Here is a 19688-nt window from a genome sequence, read left to right as displayed (position 1 = left end):
GATGGATGGATGGATGGAGACGTGGCAGAAGACGCTGAGTTTGTTCTGAGTTGATCTGCAAACTCGGGCGTAAACAGTAATGATGATGTCAAACAAGGTGATTTATTACGTTAATTAAGTTTTATTGATGTTAAGTATTGTATACACATACTGTTTAATTTTTTCCCCAATAAAACCAGATTTAATCTGAACGAACATAGTTTTAAATATTGATTTACCATAAAATGAGTCCACCTGCCATATCATTACAATAGCGGAGGTTGACTGGCCACTAGAGGTTAACTTTACAATCCTGTCCAACACCACACATCTCCAATCTTTCAAATGTGTTCCTAAGCCGGTTTTACAATGCAAGCTCCATCTGAACAATCATGTGACTCCTTCTTCACTGTCCGCATTAGTGGATGATCAAAAAAATTCCCCACGGTAAGAATTTGTCATCTCGCGGTAAAAACGATAAATTCCCGTTGATGACGTTTTTGTGTAGGAAGGAAGGAAGGAAGGAAGGAAGGAAGGAAGGAAGGAAGGAAGGAAGGAAGGAAGGAAGGAAGGAAGGAAGGAAGGAAGGAAGGAAGGAAGGAAGGAAGGAAGGAAGGAAGGAAGGAAATGAGCAGAAAGAAAGAAAGAAAGAAAGAAAGAAAGAAAGAAAGAAAGAAAGAAAGAAAGAAAGAAAGAAAGAAAGAAAGAAAGAAAGAAAGAAAGAAAGAAAGAAAGATATAGTTTAAAAGGTGGAGTTGAATTGGTATTTGTTTTTATCGTTATCGGGATAAATGCCAGAAATTATCGTGATACATGTTTTCGTCCATACCGCCCATCCCTAGTTTGCACATTAAATCTTTGCACGCTCACCTCACCATAGCGCGACTCTGTGAGCTAGAATTACTAATTGAATTGTTACATAGTGGTGTAAGGTGATCCTCAGTGGTAAAAGACGATTGGGAATGGACAACAGCTGATAAACACTGATGTAAACCTCAGACACGGACTCACAGGTTCGCCTTTGACACCAGGAAGACCTGGGATGCCTTCTCTCCCCGACAGTCCATCTTGCCCTGATCGTCCTTCTAAACCGGGGAGACCAGGAAGACCTTTATCCCCCTTCAGACCAGGTGCAACGGAAATATCGCCTGGCTCCCCTACAGCACCAGGAGATCCCATCAAACCAGGAGTTCCCGGGACACCCTGCACACAACATCCAAGCAAAACCAATTACCTTTTCAGAAGTTTTTATTCCTACGATCATCATAAATGTTATTTAATTTAATGAATGTGATGTTGGTATTCTACTCACAGGTCTTCCAGACTGTCCGGGGAAGCCATGACCACCTTTCTCTCCTTTGCTGCCACCAGAACCAGGTGGTCCTGTCAGGGGAAAGTGGACGTCGTGCATCTTTAAAATCATTCAGTACTCACGGCGTGTGCCACTGCACAAACACTATTTTAATACAGGGATGTTGTGTCTGGACAATGCACGTTTTGTGTAATAAATGCGAAGACAGTAGAACTAAATAAGACAGCAACATTATAAAAATATAAATCTATCTAAAGAAATCATTTGGTCGAAAAAGCCAGTCAGAACAAAGAACATTAGTGGTGGGTATAGCAAAGGACCTCACGATACGATACAGGTCACAATACTTGAGTCACGATACTTGACTCACGATATTTGAATTACGATAAAATACGATATTCTGATATCCAAATTTTGCGATATATTGCAAGGTTATACATAGTTCAATGAAAACTGTAAAAAGGCGTTATGCATCTTAAAATATGAGTTGCACGTACATTAGATTCTAGTGATAATTCATGGGACAAACTGAATCAAAATAATGTAATTCAAATTATCCATGCCGTGTTATTGTAACTATACAAGCTAATGCTACAACATAATTGCATATTTTTTTCATATTATTTACATACTATGAAATTAACATTAACTATTATATAAGCCCATCTATACAATAAAGTCATACAGGATTTACAAACCGTCGGAAACATGATTTATTATTTGGCAGAAAAAAAAACATTCAAATTTTGGATATCGATATCGAATCGGCCGGCAAATTATCGCAATATATTGCCATACCGATATCCCATGCCAACCCCTAAAGAAGATACTGCAAAAGCTTCAGTAAATACTTCTTTTATCATTTTTTATCAGCTTATACGTGTTCACACAACTGTACTCCACATATATACTCTTAATATCTACTGCAACCTTTCTGGTTGTAATGACTTTTATCTACCTACCACCTACTAAACCTACCAACCTACCAGCGAGTATTGTTCACTCACCCTGTTCTCCTTTATTGCCTTGGGGTCCAGGTAATCCAGGTAAACCATCGACCTCACAGCGAAGGCAAGTATCTCCTTTGTCACCTGAATTACACAAAGAAACATAATTTAAGATGGAATACATGCTGGAATACATTTGTTCTTGATATATTTGAGTCATTTCAACAGATCTGCTGCAAAGTCAGTCATCAATACCTTTTTGTCCCACTTCGCCTTGTAACCCAGGGGGTCCAGCTGGGCCAGGATTTCCCTTCTCAACGTCACACGCATTCGGGTCGACTAATCAGGCCACAAACAGACAGGTTTGTTTATCAGTACTTGTGGACATATTTGTTTCAAGGTGGCACCTGTTTTAACTTGTGAAAGGCATACTCGGTTGTCCGGGCGGTCCGGGGGGTCCACGGAGACCTGGTTGTCCTGGTGGTCCGGGAAGAGACTCTCCCTCTACGCCAGTGTCGCCCTTTTCTCCCACTTCTCCCTTCTGACCCCTCTCTCCCCGAGGGCCTTCAATGTGAGCCCCTGAAGTTAGACAAGAAGGCACATGCCTCACATCAAACTGCAGAAGCAACACCGGAAGATTTCAGACTTTCACGGAAATGACTGAAACGTGCAAAGAAAATCTGAATGTTACCAGGTGGACCGGCCTCTCCCTGCGGACCAGGAAAACCTGCAGAGCAAGACAACGCCCAAAAACAGAATGACCGTCATCGACAGGATTGGAACAAGCGCTTGTGACCGCATGGAATAAGTTCATCCCTGGTAATAAATGTATCTGCATATCATCACATCCTTTTACCTTTTTCTCCATTTAATCCGGGGAAGCCAGGGGTACCAGGGGGGCCAGGTTCACCACTTCCCTAAAACATGCGATGCAATTGATATATTCATATTAAATCTGCTGAACGCAGATCATTTGAGAGTTATCCTTAAAAAAAAAAAAAAAAAAGCTCTGGTTTATAATTCTGTTTTGTACATTAGTATATGTCAATCAGCCGGTCCCAAATAAAGGTAGCAGATTTAGATGTGCATAAAAAATAAGAGTTAGCTTAATTGTTCTGTACGGAAGCGTAGAGCTGCCACCTCAGTGAAAGAAAAAGTGTCATTATCACGATATAACGTGAAAATGTATGTATAAACAATATCTTTTTCAAGTTTCTACAATATGTTATCACTTAATTACAATATAGTTTTTCATGTTTGAACAATATGATATCAGGTTATTACAATACATGTTTATCAAGTCATAACGAAAAACCTTTCACGTTTGTACAATGTATGATCACGTTATTAAAATATAAATATTATATTGTAAGAGTAGTAGTTGAAGTTGTTTATTTCTAGTAGGATAAGCCCCTTGAGTTGTAACAACTCGTTTACGAGGGGGTCCTACACAAAAAACATCAAGACATAACACAATTCAGCACAATACAGTGAAAGGAGACAAGACAATACAATACAATACAGACAGGGAAACAAAACAAAAACAAACAATCAAACAAAACAAAAAAAAAAAAAAAAAAACAAAAAAAAAAAACAAAAACAAAAAAAAAAAAAAAAAAACAAGACAGACATATACAAAAATCACTTCGACAAGATTGCAACCAGAGTTTGAACAAATATTAAATAAGAAAAAATAAAAAATATAAAAAAAATATTTTAAAAAAAATATGAAAAGAAATATGGTGACAGAGTTAATGAAAGCAGGAGCAGGGTGTTTCAAGGTAGGTGGATAGGACTTGATTAAAACAGATTAATGATTGCGATGATCTGATAACTACAGGTAGATGGTTCCAGTCGTTTGGGCCTTTGAACTTGAATGCTTTTGTACCCACTGATTTCCTATTGTGAGGCACTGCAAAGTAAGGATAAATAGATTGCCTGGTTTGATAATTAGATGTAAGTTGTAAAAAATACTGTTTTAAATAAGGCGGGTAATCATAATGAATACATTTAAATATAAATTGAAACCAGTGTGTCTGTCGTCGAGTATGAAGAGAGGGGAAGTGAAGAGACTGGTACATTGAACAATGGTGAGTATGATAAGGACAGTCCAGTATAAATCTGCAGATTCTATTGTACACTTTGTTAAGAGGAGCTAAAACACATTTAGAAGAGGAAAAGTAAACAACATCACAATAATCAAATATCGGAAGGATCAGTTGCACAACCAGTCTCTTTCTAACACGATTTGTGAAACATTTTCTGGATCTATGTAACATGTTCATTCGACAATTCACTTTCCGTACAATACTTTCAATATGTGATTTAAATGACAAGGTGGGATCCATCCATACACCAAGATATTTAAATTTATCGACCTTCTGCAGAAATGTGCCATCTTTACAGAATATAGACATTGAACTTGATATAGATTTCAATTTCAAGTTGGAACCAAAGATCATAGTGACAGATTTATTTTTGTTAAGAAGTAATTTGTTGCACGAGAGCCAGTCTTCAAGTCTATTAAAGTCAGATTGAAGAATGGCCTGCACTTCCAGTGGGTCAGATTTTGATGTATAGATGACCGTGTCATCAGCATACAGTTGTACGGAAGAATTATTGAAGATGCATGGTAAATCATTAACATATATAGAAAACAGAAGGGGTCCCAAGGTGGAACCTTGTGGCACTCCTCTTTCCTGGATCAGACAATCAGAAAATTTGCCATCTAAAACAACACATTGTTTTCTATTGTGAAGAAACGCACTAAACCACAGAATTGCATTTTTAGATAGACCTATATTGTACAGTTTATCTAATAACAAATACCGGTCAACAAAATCAAACGCTTTGGTTAGGTCAATAAATATTGCACCAGTGACTTCACCATTGCCTGCAGCAGTGAAGATGTCATTTGTTATTTTCAGCAATGCAGTGGTTGTTGAATGATTGGATCTGAAGCCAGATTGAGCAGGTGATAGAATATTATTAATCTTGAGATAATCTGTGAGTTGAGAATGGACCAGTTTTTCAAAGATTTTTGCAATTGAACAAATAATAGATATGGGTCTATAATTATTACAGTCAAGAATATCACCAGCTTTGTGGAGCGGTGTGATTCGTGCCAGTTTCCAGATGATAGGTAATTCATTTGATGAAAATGAAAGATTGAACAGATCCGCGAGAGGATACATAAGAACATTGGCAGCTAATTTAATATATCTATTTTCTAGTCCATCAAGTCCAGCGCTACTATTACCATTGGATTCTTTAATAGCATTCAGTACTTCGGTTGGCATGATTTTTCTGAATGAAAAAGATGAACTGACAGCAGGTGAAGTGCTGCCAAACCATTCATTGGTTTTCGAGACAGGAAGAAGAGTAGAACAGACAGAAGAAAAATGCTGATTAAATGCTTGGGCAACGGATAAAGCATCATGCAAAATATTACCATCAATTCTTAGTTTGTTACTTATATGCTTTTCTTTATCATTTGTAATTGATTTCATCTTCCGCCAAAATTGTTTTGGATTTTTGAATTCAGAGTTCAAACATTCATTATAATAATTAGACTTGGCATTACGAGTTTTAATTTTACTCTGATTTCTAAGTTGTCTGTACACTTCCCAGTCAGCATTATTTCTCGATTTCCGATAAACCGACCATGCTTTGTCTCTCTGCCTGAAGAGACTAATAAGTTCTGGGGTAATCCAGGGAAGATGTTGACCTCTGACCTTGATCATCTTCCACGGAGCATGTTTATCCAGCACTTCGTTATATTCAGTGAAAAAATAGTCCCAGGCATCCTGAACGTTGGGTATCAACTGAAAACGGTCCCAATTTATATTAATTAAATCGTTACAAAATAATTCTGGATCCATTTTCCTGTGTTGCCTGATCTTGATCAGCTTTGGTGGTGATTTGGGGAGCTTAATTTTCCATATACAGTAAATGATCGAGTGATCGCTAAAGCAGTCTGACATAACTCCAGATTTAATAATCCTGTCAGGATGTGAGACCAATATCCAGTCCAGTAGAGAATTTGTTTTTTTGGTGACCCGTGTTGGTTCATTTATTAGCTGGGTGAGATTTATGCCAATGAATTTCCTTTTAATTGTGTCGGATGACTTATCTAGCCAATTTCTATTGAAATCACCCAGTAAAATTAGTTCATTCATGGCAGATATGGATGTAATAGTTGAAATCAAATTTTTGAAAGAGTCCACTGGAGAAGAGGGTGGTCTATATATACTACCTATGTGTAAACTCTTATTAGTATGTAAAACAATTTTAACAAAAACCGACTCAAAACCCTGTGGAGCAATAGAGGGAGTAATAAGTTCAGATACCATGTCGACGGAAACATAAATAGCCACCCCTCCATGCCTAGTGAGTCTATCTGCCCTATATAATAAATAATTTGTTATGCTGATTTCGTTATCAGAGATGTCACTGTTCAGAAATGTTTCAGAAAGTGTAATGATACTTGGTTTGTGCAAATAAACCCACGCACGCAGTAAATCAATCTTAGGTACAAGACTTCTAATATTTAAGTGAATCACTTTTAATCCTTTAATATCATCCATTGTATTTTTTGATGCTATCAATGCCGTCACCAAACAAAATAATTAACACTAAAATGAGGTTGCAGTAAGTCAAAACACACATAAGAATGTAATGTTATTGTCATAACGTGATAAATATGTATACTGTATTGTAATGACGTAATGATGTCTAAATGAAATCTATTTTTCAAACGTGAAAGATATATTGTAATAACGTGATCAAATATTGTACAAATGTAAAACATATATTGTTAGAACATTAACATTTCACATTATGACATGATATGGCTCTAATATTCTTTTAAAGATGGTGGCAGTTCTACGCTTCAATAGATCTGTTTCCAGCAAACTACTGTATAATTGCTGCTAGAAAGCCTCGTCGCTATGGCTACATTATCTAAATATGGAAGCTTTTTGCAATTATCATTATCATTTAATTAGTCTTTTGGCCAAAGTCAGAAGCATTTCATCTAAACTCCAGAGTCAAGGATATGTTTACCTTTAAAAGATATTTTCCAAACAGCAATAACAGGACATCCAAGTATTCTTACTTAAAAAAAATGGTTGCTGTCAGATTATTACATGTCAAAAACATGTCCTGAAAGTGTCTAGAGGACAAATGTTGGTCCAACAAGAAACAACTAGGGTTGATATGAGTAATTCTAACGCAGAATAATGTTGGATTGAACATCCGCTGTTTTTAAGCAGCTTTAAATAAAATATTGACAGCCTGCTGCTTTGGTTTGTATTGTTAATTCTGAAGGGGGTTCATTTATTAAACCACATCAGGTGAATTTCTATAAAGAAGTAAATGCATCAACGAGGCCTAATCTTTTGATTGACAGTCTTCTCAGCCAATTGCTAGCCATCAACACTTCGTAACCGGCTGTTTATACCAACCAAACCGGCCTCGGCCAAACCAAACGCAGCAGTAATTTCTAATCTCGCCACTGAGAGACGTGGGAATGTGAGACCCTGTAAACGTCTGCCGACAGCTCTGCACCTCTTCCGAGGTCGGTCGGTCAGAAAAGCCTACGCCAAGACCAAATTGGCCTCTCACAGTTTACAAGGATCTTACACGGGTTTTCTCTTTTATCCAGGTTGTTCCAGCACAAATGTGCGATATTACCCTTGAGCCACTGCCAGGCCTGCTCCAAAACACAATCTTAATGTGTTTTAAAAAACACGTTTTTGACGACCTCAGTTGTAAACATATTTAGTAAACTATCAAAAGAGCATTAAATAAGGCCTTAATACTGAGGAATGCTTTTCTTTAGTACCGTATTTTCCACACTATAAGGCGCACTGCATTATAATGTGCACCATCAATGAATGACGTATTTTAAAACTGTTTTCCATATATAAGGCGCACCGCATTATAAGGTGCACTAAATATATGGTAAAATACCGTATTATAGTGGCTGGGTTTGAGTTACGTATCTACCTGATGGAGCTGCGCTACAGGAAATCCTACAAAATCCTACAGCAAATGCAAAAAATAAAACAAGAAGAAAAGTACTGTATGTCAAACTTTATAAACAAAATAAAAACCAGCTTTGCTCCGTCTCGTCAAAGTCTCCATTATGCGAGTCAGCGTTGCTGCTGTTGTCTTGAACGTCTGTGACGATTCCTGACGTTTTTAGCGCCGTTACTTCGGCGACACCAACTACATTACCCACAATCCCCCTGACTACATTACCCACAATCCCCCTGACTACAGTAACAGAAATTACCATAATTATCATATATAAGGTGCACTGCATTATAAGGCGCACTGCCGGTTTTTGAGAAAATTAAAGGCTTTTAGGTGCGCCTTATAGTGCGGAAAATACGGTAAATAATGCAGTCATTAAAGAGTATTTTGGAGAAATGTTAGTCCTGTGAAGGTTAAATCAGCTCGTTTATTGCTCATTAAAAAGAGTAAAAGGAAAATCCGAAACAGTGGTGTCACTTACATAACCGGGGGGTCCTCTCTCTCCTTTTTCACCCTAAAACAAGAGCCAGATTCATCATAAATGCCTTCGACTGGCACCATTTTTCATATTACAGTCAAGGACATGATACTTAATGAATGAATATGTTATTTACTGGTAATCCAGGATATCCAGGAAGAGTGCCAGGAAAGCCTTTTTCTCCCTGCATGGTGAGAAAATGTGCATTACCAACAGATGTGTAGACAGTAAAAGGAAAATGTAGTTGAATGACAGAACAAGTGGAACAGCGGTCATTTATTGTTACCTTCAGCCCATCTTCTCCATCCTTTCCACGTTTACCCTGAAGTACAGACACAGACCGTCACTTTAAACACATGTGCTTCATTATTTTTTTTCTTTGTAAGCAGTAATTGTTTGTGGCAAAACGATAAAGCTTTGTTTTTTCCTTCGTATGGGCTAACTAAGCGACCACTTACTTCTGACCCAGGTTGACCCGGTTCACCTTTGATCCCGTGCTGATGAGGGAGACAAAAGCCCTGTAACGAGCACAAGTATTTTATTACAAGTTATCATAAAGCAAACGATATCAGGAGACAATAACATTTACACCACAGCATTTGAAGGTACAATACTAACGTGTTCTCCTTTGTCACCCTTTTGTCCGTGGATCCCCTTCAGGAATAATAAAACAGAAGAACAATCAGGGGACAGCAAAGACAAAAACATGCCAGCTTTTACACTGCAGTGGATTTTAAGGTATTATAATTTATCGATACACGAAGGCAGTGTTACCGGAGGTCCAGGCACAAGCACGGTGGTCTCTCCAGTCGCTTCTTGATGTCCTGGGGGGCCTGGGGGGCCTCGAGCTCCTTGGCTACCCTACATACATTAAGAAGGAGGCATAAAGAAATGTACAACTGGCTTCCATAGTGGGAACACTTTGTTTTTGTTAGATCAGGGGTCGGCAACCCAAAATGTTGAAAGAGCCATATTGGACCAAAAACATAAAAAACAAATATGTCTGGAGCCGCAAAAAAGTCTTGTATCAGCCTTAGAATGAAGACAACACATGCTACATGTATCTATATTAGTTATAACTGGGGGAAGATTTTTTTTACATTACGCACTTCGAGAAAAAAGTCAAAATGTCGAGAAAAAAGTCGAAATTTCGAGAAAAAAGTTGAAATGTCGAGATTAATGTTGAAGTACAATTTTGAGACAAAAGTCGAAATGTTGAGAAAAAAGTCAAAACTTCGAGAAAAAACTTGAAATATAGAGATTAAAAAGGAAAGGGAAAAAAGAAAAAAGAAAAAAAGGACAAAAAAAGAAAAAAGAAGACAAAAAGGAAAAAAAGAAAAAGAAAAAAAGGAAAAAAAAAGGTCAAACATTTTTGAAAAAGCTCCAGGAGCCACTAGGGCGGCGCTAAAGAGCCGCATGCGGTTCTAGAGCCGCGGGTTGCCGACCCCCGTGTTAGATCATCGGGCCTAAAAGCACCTGTTTGCCCCCCCTCCCACTGCTCCCCACTCACTCTGCTGCTAATGACTAATGCCTCCCTAAACCAGTCACATACTCGGCATGAATTTTGTCTAAGGACGGGGGGCGGACCCCGTTGGGGACAGATGCATAGACTGGGTGGATTTGCAGGTCAGACGACCAATCAGCATGCTTGTGTGAGGAGAAAGTCATTTTGCTATGACTGCTCTTTCAAAATGTTTATCCGCTGCTTGATCAATCATTTAAAATAACAGCTACAGAGTCTGGAAACTGGGTATTTGACATCTTAGGAAAATTTTGAACCTTTGAAAAATCAGGTAGGGATTTTTTTTTAAGGTTATATGTTTGTTAATAAAAAAAGATTTAATTATATAAAAAAATTGTTTATGAACTTTCGTAATTATTATCCATCGCAAGAGAACACACTTTACTAGCAGTGAAATTAAAAGTCCCAAAAATGGGTCATCAATGACAAAACCTACCTAAAATATTAATTCAGAAATATGCTGCAGTAATATAAGTCAGTATGATATTAAAAATCATTTTAAAAACAGCTTATTGTACAGTGTTAGTAATATTTTAAAAAAAAGGAAACTCACCTTATCCCCTTTCTGACTCACAAAGGCCAACCTGTCACCCTACAAAATAAATAAAAAACATTTATTTTATTTATTTTTTTAAATCTCAGCCATATTTTGTAAATGTATACAATATATATATATATATATATATATATATATATATATATATATATATATATATATATATATATTATAATTTTGCATATGTGACTTACTTTTTCTCCTGGGGGGCCAGGGGGACCACTATCACCCTGTCAATTGGCCAAATTAAAAAATAATAAAATAAATGTTAGTCAAAATAGTAATCATTTAGAACAGGAAAAAGTCCACAAAGATTTAATGTTCCTTTAGTTCGCTGGTACGTGTCAGCTTTGCACATTTTCCTCCATACATCACCAGAGACATGGCGGCTCGTCCGTGTGGGAGTAACTCACTTTAAGTCCTGGATATCCTCGCGACCCCGGAGGCCCGGTCGGCCCACGAAGGCCAGACTGTCCCTGGAAGAAAAAAACAGACAGTTGGTTTGTATTTGGCCCGGCGTTAATGAGCACACATCCTTCACGTTGCTGCTGTACGTACAGGTAGTCCAGGTGTGCCGGGGAAACCTCTCTCTCCTTTCAAGGGGACGATTCCCATCACGCCGCCGGGGTCACCCTGAGAAAAAACCACCACGGTGTCGTCATGCTGGACACCAGAGAACATCTGTACTGTCTGAGGAACGGGAGCTTACCTTCATCCCAGGTATTCCTGCGATGCCCTGGGAACAGTGGAGAACAGAAATATGATTTATGAAATATGACTAAATATGATTAAATATGTAGATGTTTGTCTTATGCACAAGATTATATACGGCCTGACTTCTCCTCCACTCAGACACTTTGTCAACATTAGAACAACTGCTGATCAGTTCACAAGAGGTGCAGCAAGAGGGGATTGTATTATATTCCACTCAGAAAAAGTGCTTTCAGTCAGTCTGCATTCTCTGTTAAAGCTGCACTAGAATGGAACTCCATCCCTGCAACTATCAGAGAACTGGACACATACAGTTTATTTAGAGCTCATTTAAAGAAATGGTTGATTAATACTCAGCTCTGTCAGCACTAAAACTTAATTGCACCTTTCTGTATTTCTGTACTTCTGTACTTTTCTGTATTCTTACATCTGTCCAGGGACACCAGATGAAAAATAGCCTCTTGGCTAACTCTGGCACATTTACAGCAATGTTTTATTGATGTGCATTGTCCCTGTCAAACAAACCAATAAATACAAAAATAAATAAATAAATGTGCACGCTGTGATCTCAGTTGCAAAAATACAGTTTAGGAAAACCTCTGGGACTGACCCAGATGCTGGTGGATAAAAACATTCATTTGACTTCTTTTTTTTTTTTTAATTCATTCAATTCATTCAGTGTTTTAACGTGTCGCTGAACGCTGAACTCTGTCGGTCACTGCAGAGGTGAGGTGCTTACAGGAGACCCTTGGGGACCCAGAAAACCAGGAACGCCGTCCCTTCCTCTATCCCCCTGAAACACACACGAAGCACAGGAGAGCGTGAGAACGAGAGCTGAGTTCATATATGTTTATTACAGTGTAATAGCTTGTAGTATTAACATGTAACACGTTAATCAAGAGCTTACTTTGGTCCCGTTACATCCGGGTATGCCGTATGGACCCGGGGGGCCGTCGTTTCCATTGATGCCCTACAAAAGAGTTTAGAAGCAGATGAGTCTTGTGCTGTAACAGCTTCCAAAGTTACAATATGGGCAAAAAAAAACCAGGATCCTCCAGATGTAAGTTGTGTAGATTCGATCAGTTATCAGGTATTTCGTTCTCATTTAAATGAATGAACTGGTTTGTTGCAGGAAGTCAGACATGAGACGCGTGACGGCGCCGCGTGAGTCACCGCTTGTTGCACTTTGGCATTCCTGAGATTTTCCATCCTTTTTTTCTATCAAATGCAACATTTTGAAAAGGTTTTCCAAGATGGTCAGTACGATGTGACCTCATATTGTTGCAACTTCCTCATATTTTGCACGGGTAACCGTGACAACGGGAAAGTTTGAGAACTATAATGCAGTTATGTATCAATTAATGAATGCAACCTGTGAAATCCATTTGAATTAATTAGGATTAGGATCAGAACGCAGTATCTGGCACTAAAAGCTTGATCTCAAGAGCTTCAGTTCGGTTCAACTACAGCCCGGCTAAGGTGTAAACATGGCTGTTAAAACTTCTATATCAGTCGGATTAAAGCAACAATTCAACTTTCTGTAAACGTACTGAGTGTTATTGGGTCACAAAATTAACCAGAGCATCATTCAAACTTGACATTCAGCTGCTGTCCCATTAACTGAATTTAGTAAAGGTCTAAAAAAACAAAGGCTTATGACTTTTTAACAGTTATTTATTTATTAGTTTGTCCCTTTAGCTTATACTGCAACAATATAATCATGTTTGGTGCATCAATAAAGTGCTATTTAGTTTAATTCAGTTCCATTTTTTTTAATTTATTCCAGCAAAGGTAAATCAAAGAAACTTACTGGTAGTCCTGGATTTCCTGGGAAGCCTGGAAGACCAGGAGGGCCCTGCAACATCACAAGACACCACGTTTACTCTGAAGGCAGGCTCACACAAAGAAGAGTCTTTCTTAATAATGTAAAGGCTTTTTTACTTACTCGCACTCCTTTCATTCCTGGAGCTCCAGACTCTCCCAGATCTCCCTGTCAGAGGAACGAGACCAGGATCAATGTGATGCAGAAAGGTTATTTCTCAAAGATACAACATTTTCATTCATGTTCTGACAAACAAACGAGTCAAAAAAGGAGGAAAGTCAAGACTAAAAGGTTATACCGCGTGCACAGCATTTAAAAACTGAAAAGAGCTCCTCTTAGTTTGAACTTTAGGGAAAGAAAGCAGTCTGTTCTGGACAATAAAACCCCTGGATGGCTCACAGACTCACATCAGACCGTCAGATCTGTGGCGGGCCGAGAGTCGGGGCAGAGACCTCAGACCTCGGTAAGAACCTGAAACGGCTGCAGCTCTCTGACCGATCAGGGGCCGGATTCACCAATATGTTCTTAAGAACGATCTTAAGAAATGTCTTAAGATCTAAAATTAAGATGTTCATAAGAAAGTTCTTAAGTGCAATTCCTCAATATTTTCTTAAGAACCATCTTAAGAACTGTCATTTCTTACGAATTTCTTATTTTTCCTACTTAAGAACTTCTTAAAATATGGCTGTATCCGAAATGGCATACTAAGTACTACATGCTACATACTGCATCAGTATGTACTGTATACTGCATACTAAATGAACGATTCAGTACGCCTGTACATCAGAGCCGTCACAATTTTAATAAATGTATTAAAATGAACATATCAGTCTATTGAATTTCATTTTATTTTATTAAGCTACATATGTTTGGCTTTTTATTTAGTGCACCTCTACGTACTTGGTATACAAAATGATATATATTATTCATTTCATTCAGGCTTCACCTTTTCACAGAATACATTTTAAGACAGGTCAAGGTTGTCTTAAAGTTAAGAAAAAAGTCAAGAACAAATTTGAGAACTTTTATTTGAAAAATACCATTTATTCTTAAGTTTTTTCTTCAGAAGAAACTTAAGAAGAAAGTTGAGAAAATACTAAAGAACTTTTTTGTAGAATATGACTTCTTCTCTTTTTTCTTCTTAAGACTGAACTTAAGAAAAAAAATGACACTTAAGAAGATTTTTTTTATTAAGAATGTTTTGTGAATCCGGCCCCCTGTCTACAGATACATGAATGAACCAGCTGTTAAAAATCTCTGTAACGTTAACGGTGTAATCCTCAAGGTGTTTTTGAGGTGACAGTAGGATGAGTTCAACGCTGATTCGTACGGTTTCTGTAATTCTCATCTGAATCCATAATTAATCACCAGTTTCTGACTTGTTTATTAATTTTTACTTCACAAACTGAAGGAATTCTTGAACAGCCAGTTAAATATTTGATCAAGACTTTTAAATTGAGCTTGTAAAGGTTTATAATCCTTTCTTTTACTGATGGTTACTGTGATTTGTGTGAATCTTGTTGCTTCTTGTGCTCGATTCACTTAATTTAGTCCAATAGTTTTAAGACCAAAGCCCCCTACGAAGATGTGCACCAACCTTGGGTCCCATCGGCCCCGGGGGCCCCTCATGTCCCTGCATTCCTGGGAATCCCATATTGCCTTGGAGACCAGGAAATCCACGCTCCCCCTGTGATGAAAAGACACAATACAAACAATAAATACTTATCAAAAGAAAAAAAAAACCTAATAACAACAGAGATTAAGTTATTTTAGCCATTGATATTTGCCTTTAAACCATTTAAAAATACATGACAGTTCTGAAATTGTTGTACAGAACACAGATATATCACTTATAAACCAATTCAAGCGATTTTCAATGTCAATAAAATCCCATTTTCATACTTGTTCTGAATCTATTTAACCCTTGTGCTGTCTTTGGGTCAAGGGAGGGTGAAGGGAGAAAAGAAGGAATGAAGGAAGGGAGAAAAGATGGAAGGAAGGAAAGAAGGAAAGAAGGAAGGAAGGAAGTAGGAAAGGGAGTAAGGAAGGGAGAAAAGATGGAAGGGAGGAAAGAAGGGAGAAAAGATGGAAAGAAGGGAGAAAGGAGAAAAGAAGGAAAGAAGGAAGGAAGTAGGAAAGGGAGTAAGGAAGGGAGAAAAGATGGAAGGGAGGAAAGAAGGGAGAAAAGAAAAAAGAAGGAAAGAAGGAAGGAAGTAGGAAAGGGAGTAAGGAAGGGAGGAAAGAAGGGAGAAAAGATGGAAAGAAGGGAGAAAGGAGAAAAGAAGGAAAGAAGGAAGGAAAGGGAGTAAGGAAGGGAGGAAAGAAGGGAGAAAAGATGGAAAGAAGGGAGAAAGGAGAAAAGAAGGAAGGAAGTAGGAAAGGGAGTAAGGAAGGGAGAAAAGATGGAAGGAAGGGAGAAAGGAAGGAAAGAAGGGAGAAAAGGAAAGAAGGGAGGGAGGAAGGAATGGAGAAAATAAGGAAAGAAGGAAGGAAAAGCAAAGAAGGTAATAAAGGAACAAATGACGAAAGGGAGGTAGAAAGAAAAAGGAGTAAAGGAAGGTAAAAAAGGAGGAAAAGAGGAAAGGAAGAAGGAAGTAGAGAGCATGGCAGGAGGAAAGAAGGATAGAAGAATTAAGTCATTTTGACTCAAAGACAGCACAAGGGTTAAGGCCTGTGGGTCACACTTGTTCAGCCGCTTAAACCTGCAGACACCGACATCCGCCACTAGAGGGCAGCACTGCTCCACAGGAGGAGTCGAGCCACGCGAGATCTCGGCCATAAGTGAGACTTGGCCATAAAAGTTCCTATATTCAGACAAGCTCCTTATCAGACGTGGTTTTTTTTTTGTTTTTCTTTTTTTTGGGGGGGGGGGGGGGTTGCTTTTCACAACATCTGTCTCAAATCAGTCAAGAGAAAGAATGTTGAATGCCGAATGGAAATTACTGTAGCCGGTTGCCATGGCAACTGCCATTGTGCAACATGAAAAAAGTTATGATATCACTGGGGAAACAAGCGCTCACATGAGGCCTGGGAAAGCTGCTCGAGGCCTTTCGGCTACTTTGGAAACACAGAAGGGGCTTTGATTTCTCGGAGACTGGCCAGACTGTCACACACAAGTCGGTTACACCGCTGTTTGGCAAGTGTTTTGGCTACCGTTGCTATAAGAATGAGCTGTAAACGGCCCAAACCGCTGCCGTTAACAAGCTGATAACCTTCTACAGCTGTCGGGTTAAGCCGACGCGTGATAGCAATAATAATGGGAATGTTCATTGAAACATGATCTACTTACCTGCAGCGGATTCAAATCGTTTGACTCCAAATACCTTATTTGGGAGGGTTATAAATCTGTTTTAGAGTGTTTTAGAACAGAAGCAGTCTAATCCCTGGTTATATTACATATAAGACCCTGATAAAACCATCTGGTTCAGAGCGTGGTTGAGGGATTATATCTGATTGGTTTGGGAATGCTGCTGTATAACTAAACTAAACTAAACTAAACCTCTCTGCTTAGACCGGCATCCATGGATGGATGGATGGATGGATGGATGGATGGATGGATGGATGGATGGATGGATGGATGGATGGATGGATGGATGGATGGATGGATGGATGGATGGATGGATGGATGGATGGATGGATGGATGGATGGATGGATGGATGGATGGATGGATGGATGGATGGATGGATGGATGGATGGATGGATGGCAGGGGCGTCAATTGGGTATGGCAAGGTACGGCCAGGGATATAGAATAAAAAAAAAAAACATATAGAATAACTACAAATGCAAATCAGAACAACATGATCGATTTCACTAGTTATTATACACTGCAAAAACTGAAAATCTTAACAAGAATATTTGTCTTATTTCTAGTTAAAATGTCTAATTTTTAGTCAAAAAAAATCTCATTACATTTAAGACAAGACTCAAAAACAACCATTTCCACCTGTTTCAAGTAAATTTTCACTTGAAATAAGTAGAAAAATCTGCCAGTGGAACAAGATTTTTTAGCTTGTAATGAGAAGATAAATCTTGTCCCACTGGCAGATTTTTCTACTTATTTCAAGTGAAAATTTACTTGAAACAGGTGAAAATGGTCAAATAAGTTATTTTTCTGGTGATGATTCTTGTAAGTGTAATGAGATTTTTTGACTAAAAATGAGACATTTTAACTAGAAATAAGACAAATATTCCTGGTAAGATTTTGAGTTTTTGCAGTGAGCGAGACTGCATATGAAAAAGTTCCAATTTTCTTGACCACACAGATAAGCTACATATCAGACTTCTGTGATGAGTATTTGCTGGATGTGTTGATTAATACTCTAGTTAAGTTCTGTGACTCGTAACCTTGCCATTCCTTAGCTTCCACTGAATTGACGCCACTGATGGATGGATGGATGGATGGATGGATGGATGGATGGATGGATGGATGGATGGATGGATGGATGGATGGATGGATGGATGGATGGATGGTTCCACACATCTCATCCAGAACGCCTGGATACCAACGTTCTATTCTCCAGGTTTTGACCCACTGCTTAATAAACGTACCATCAAGTTTTCATGTTTCTGTTCACTTCTGCGAGTTTATGGCCACATTTACTTTAACAAACAAGAAAAAGTTGAAACGGTAGGGAAGCTACACCATCCAGCTCGCCATCGACGAGTCTAAAAGCCGGCGTCTGTGGTCGTACGGGGTTCTTTCAGTGACCCCGGTAAAGATGGGTTACACTGCTGTTACGCCAGCTTTTATGCAAATAAAGTATGCTGTGCTTTTATAGCAACAGGAAAATGCAAATTCTGCACAATTTACAAAGTCAGGGCTGACGAAGATCGGGATGTAGGGACCCCTCAACGACAGAGAAGGTTTGGAGGATTGTAAAATGATGAAATGATCACGCATCAGTTGCTTCGTCGCTCGTCGTCCTCATCTCAGAACTTCATTTAAGGAGAAACAGCAGCATTTCAGAGCACTAAAAGTTTAATTCCCAAGCTTTTCTTGGATTATGTGCAGAAACAAGCTCCCAAAAGGCCTCAACTGAGAGAGTAGATTTATATTTATATAAAATTAGCTTAGAGAACACAAAACATCTCTGCTATTCTGTGATTTTATTCCTGTTCCAGCTTTTTTTGGGTTCGGTGTTGAACATCTGCGACTCAGATTCCTCCACCTGAAGGGAATAAGGCCTGAGCCCAGCTGTGTGCACGGACATGCTCTAATTCGGGCTGATTTTTGTTGATGTTCTGCCGTCTCCTCTGTGACCGAGACCCCTGTATTTCCTTTCCACTCGGGCCGAGCGCCAGCCGGGCTCAGTGAGCCGGTTCCTGTTTGTCAGAACATTAAAAGGCGACTACTAAGCTCTTACACGGGCACCTGAAGTCCAACAGGTATTAGAAAGTCTCACCTTTGCCCCCTTCACGCCGCTGCAGTCGCATTTTCCACACGAGGCTCCACAACCCCCCTGAAGATGGAGAGAAGGATAAGATTAAATGCTGTACACAATCTGTGTAGGAAAAAACAACAAGCAGTTACTCTGATGAGGGAAAGAACAGCTTTGGTTATGTAAATATAACTAGCTGGAAGGCGTTGCAGGCTGTTTCGGTTCACAGCAACTGCAGGCTCCGCTGACGATCATCTGAGGGTCCTCATGACCGGCTCCACTCCTCCTCGCCTTCATCCCTCGTATGAATGGGCGATATTTTACCGTTCACTATATACCGTCAAAAAAATTCCTCACGGTAAGAATTTGTCATCTCGCGGTAAAAACGATAAATTCCCGTTGATGATGTTTTTGTGTAAAGATGATTTATGGTTCTGTGTTAAATCCACGCACAACGTACGTGAAGGAAGGAAGGAAGGAAGGAAGGAAGGAAGGAAGGAAGGAAGGAAGGAAGGAAGGAAGGAAGGAAGGAAGGAAGGAAGGAAGGAAGGAAGGAAGGAAGGAAGGAAGGATATGAGCCAGAAAGAAAGAAAGAAAGAAAGAAAGAAAGAAAGAAAGAAAGAAAGAAAGAAAGAAAGAAAGAAAGAAAGAAAGAAAGAAAGAAAGAAAGAAAGAAAGAAAGAAAGAAAGAAAGAAAGAAATGAGCCTGAAAGAAAGAAAGAAAGAAAGAAAGAAATGAGCCAGAAAGAAAGAAAGAAAGAAAGAAAGAAAGAAATGAGCCAGAAAGAAAGAAAGAAAGAAAGAAAGAAAGAAAGAAATGAGCCTGAAAGAAAGAAAGAAAGAAAGAAAGAAAGAAAGAAAGAAAGAAAGAAAGAAAGAAAGAAAGAAAGAAAGAAAGAAAGAAAGAAAGAAAGAAATGAGCCTGAAAGAAAGAAAGAAAGA

The 19688-nt window shown here is 38.7% G+C and overlaps 1 protein-coding gene across 1 annotated transcript in view; it reads right to left on the bottom strand.

The window, feature by feature from the left end:
* The window catches only part of col4a1 (collagen, type IV, alpha 1), a 76255-nt gene that overhangs the window by 25738 nt on the left and 30829 nt on the right, over positions 1 to 19688 (bottom strand). The window contains exons 2-25 of the mRNA XM_061723352.1: positions 18771 to 18827; positions 14964 to 15053; positions 13490 to 13534; positions 13355 to 13399; positions 12452 to 12514; positions 12284 to 12337; positions 11543 to 11569; positions 11392 to 11466; positions 11247 to 11309; positions 11028 to 11063; positions 10831 to 10869; positions 9530 to 9616; positions 9374 to 9409; positions 9214 to 9273; positions 9042 to 9077; positions 8892 to 8939; positions 8759 to 8791; positions 3095 to 3155; positions 2930 to 2965; positions 2671 to 2817; positions 2494 to 2577; positions 2299 to 2382; positions 1292 to 1362; positions 991 to 1182 (exon numbers count right to left, since the gene is read on the bottom strand). Coding sequence (XP_061579336.1) covers positions 991 to 1182; positions 1292 to 1362; positions 2299 to 2382; positions 2494 to 2577; positions 2671 to 2817; positions 2930 to 2965; positions 3095 to 3155; positions 8759 to 8791; positions 8892 to 8939; positions 9042 to 9077; positions 9214 to 9273; positions 9374 to 9409; positions 9530 to 9616; positions 10831 to 10869; positions 11028 to 11063; positions 11247 to 11309; positions 11392 to 11466; positions 11543 to 11569; positions 12284 to 12337; positions 12452 to 12514; positions 13355 to 13399; positions 13490 to 13534; positions 14964 to 15053; positions 18771 to 18827 — 1569 coding nt within the window. The remainder of the gene's footprint in view (positions 1 to 990; positions 1183 to 1291; positions 1363 to 2298; positions 2383 to 2493; positions 2578 to 2670; positions 2818 to 2929; positions 2966 to 3094; positions 3156 to 8758; positions 8792 to 8891; positions 8940 to 9041; positions 9078 to 9213; positions 9274 to 9373; positions 9410 to 9529; positions 9617 to 10830; positions 10870 to 11027; positions 11064 to 11246; positions 11310 to 11391; positions 11467 to 11542; positions 11570 to 12283; positions 12338 to 12451; positions 12515 to 13354; positions 13400 to 13489; positions 13535 to 14963; positions 15054 to 18770; positions 18828 to 19688) is intronic.

This window comes from Cololabis saira, chromosome 6 (genome assembly GCF_033807715.1).
Source record: "Cololabis saira isolate AMF1-May2022 chromosome 6, fColSai1.1, whole genome shotgun sequence".
Taxonomy (NCBI): Eukaryota; Metazoa; Chordata; class Actinopteri; order Beloniformes; family Belonidae; genus Cololabis; species Cololabis saira.
The sequence above is the reverse complement of the archived record's forward strand: the minus strand, read 5'-3'. Positions and strand labels throughout refer to the sequence as shown.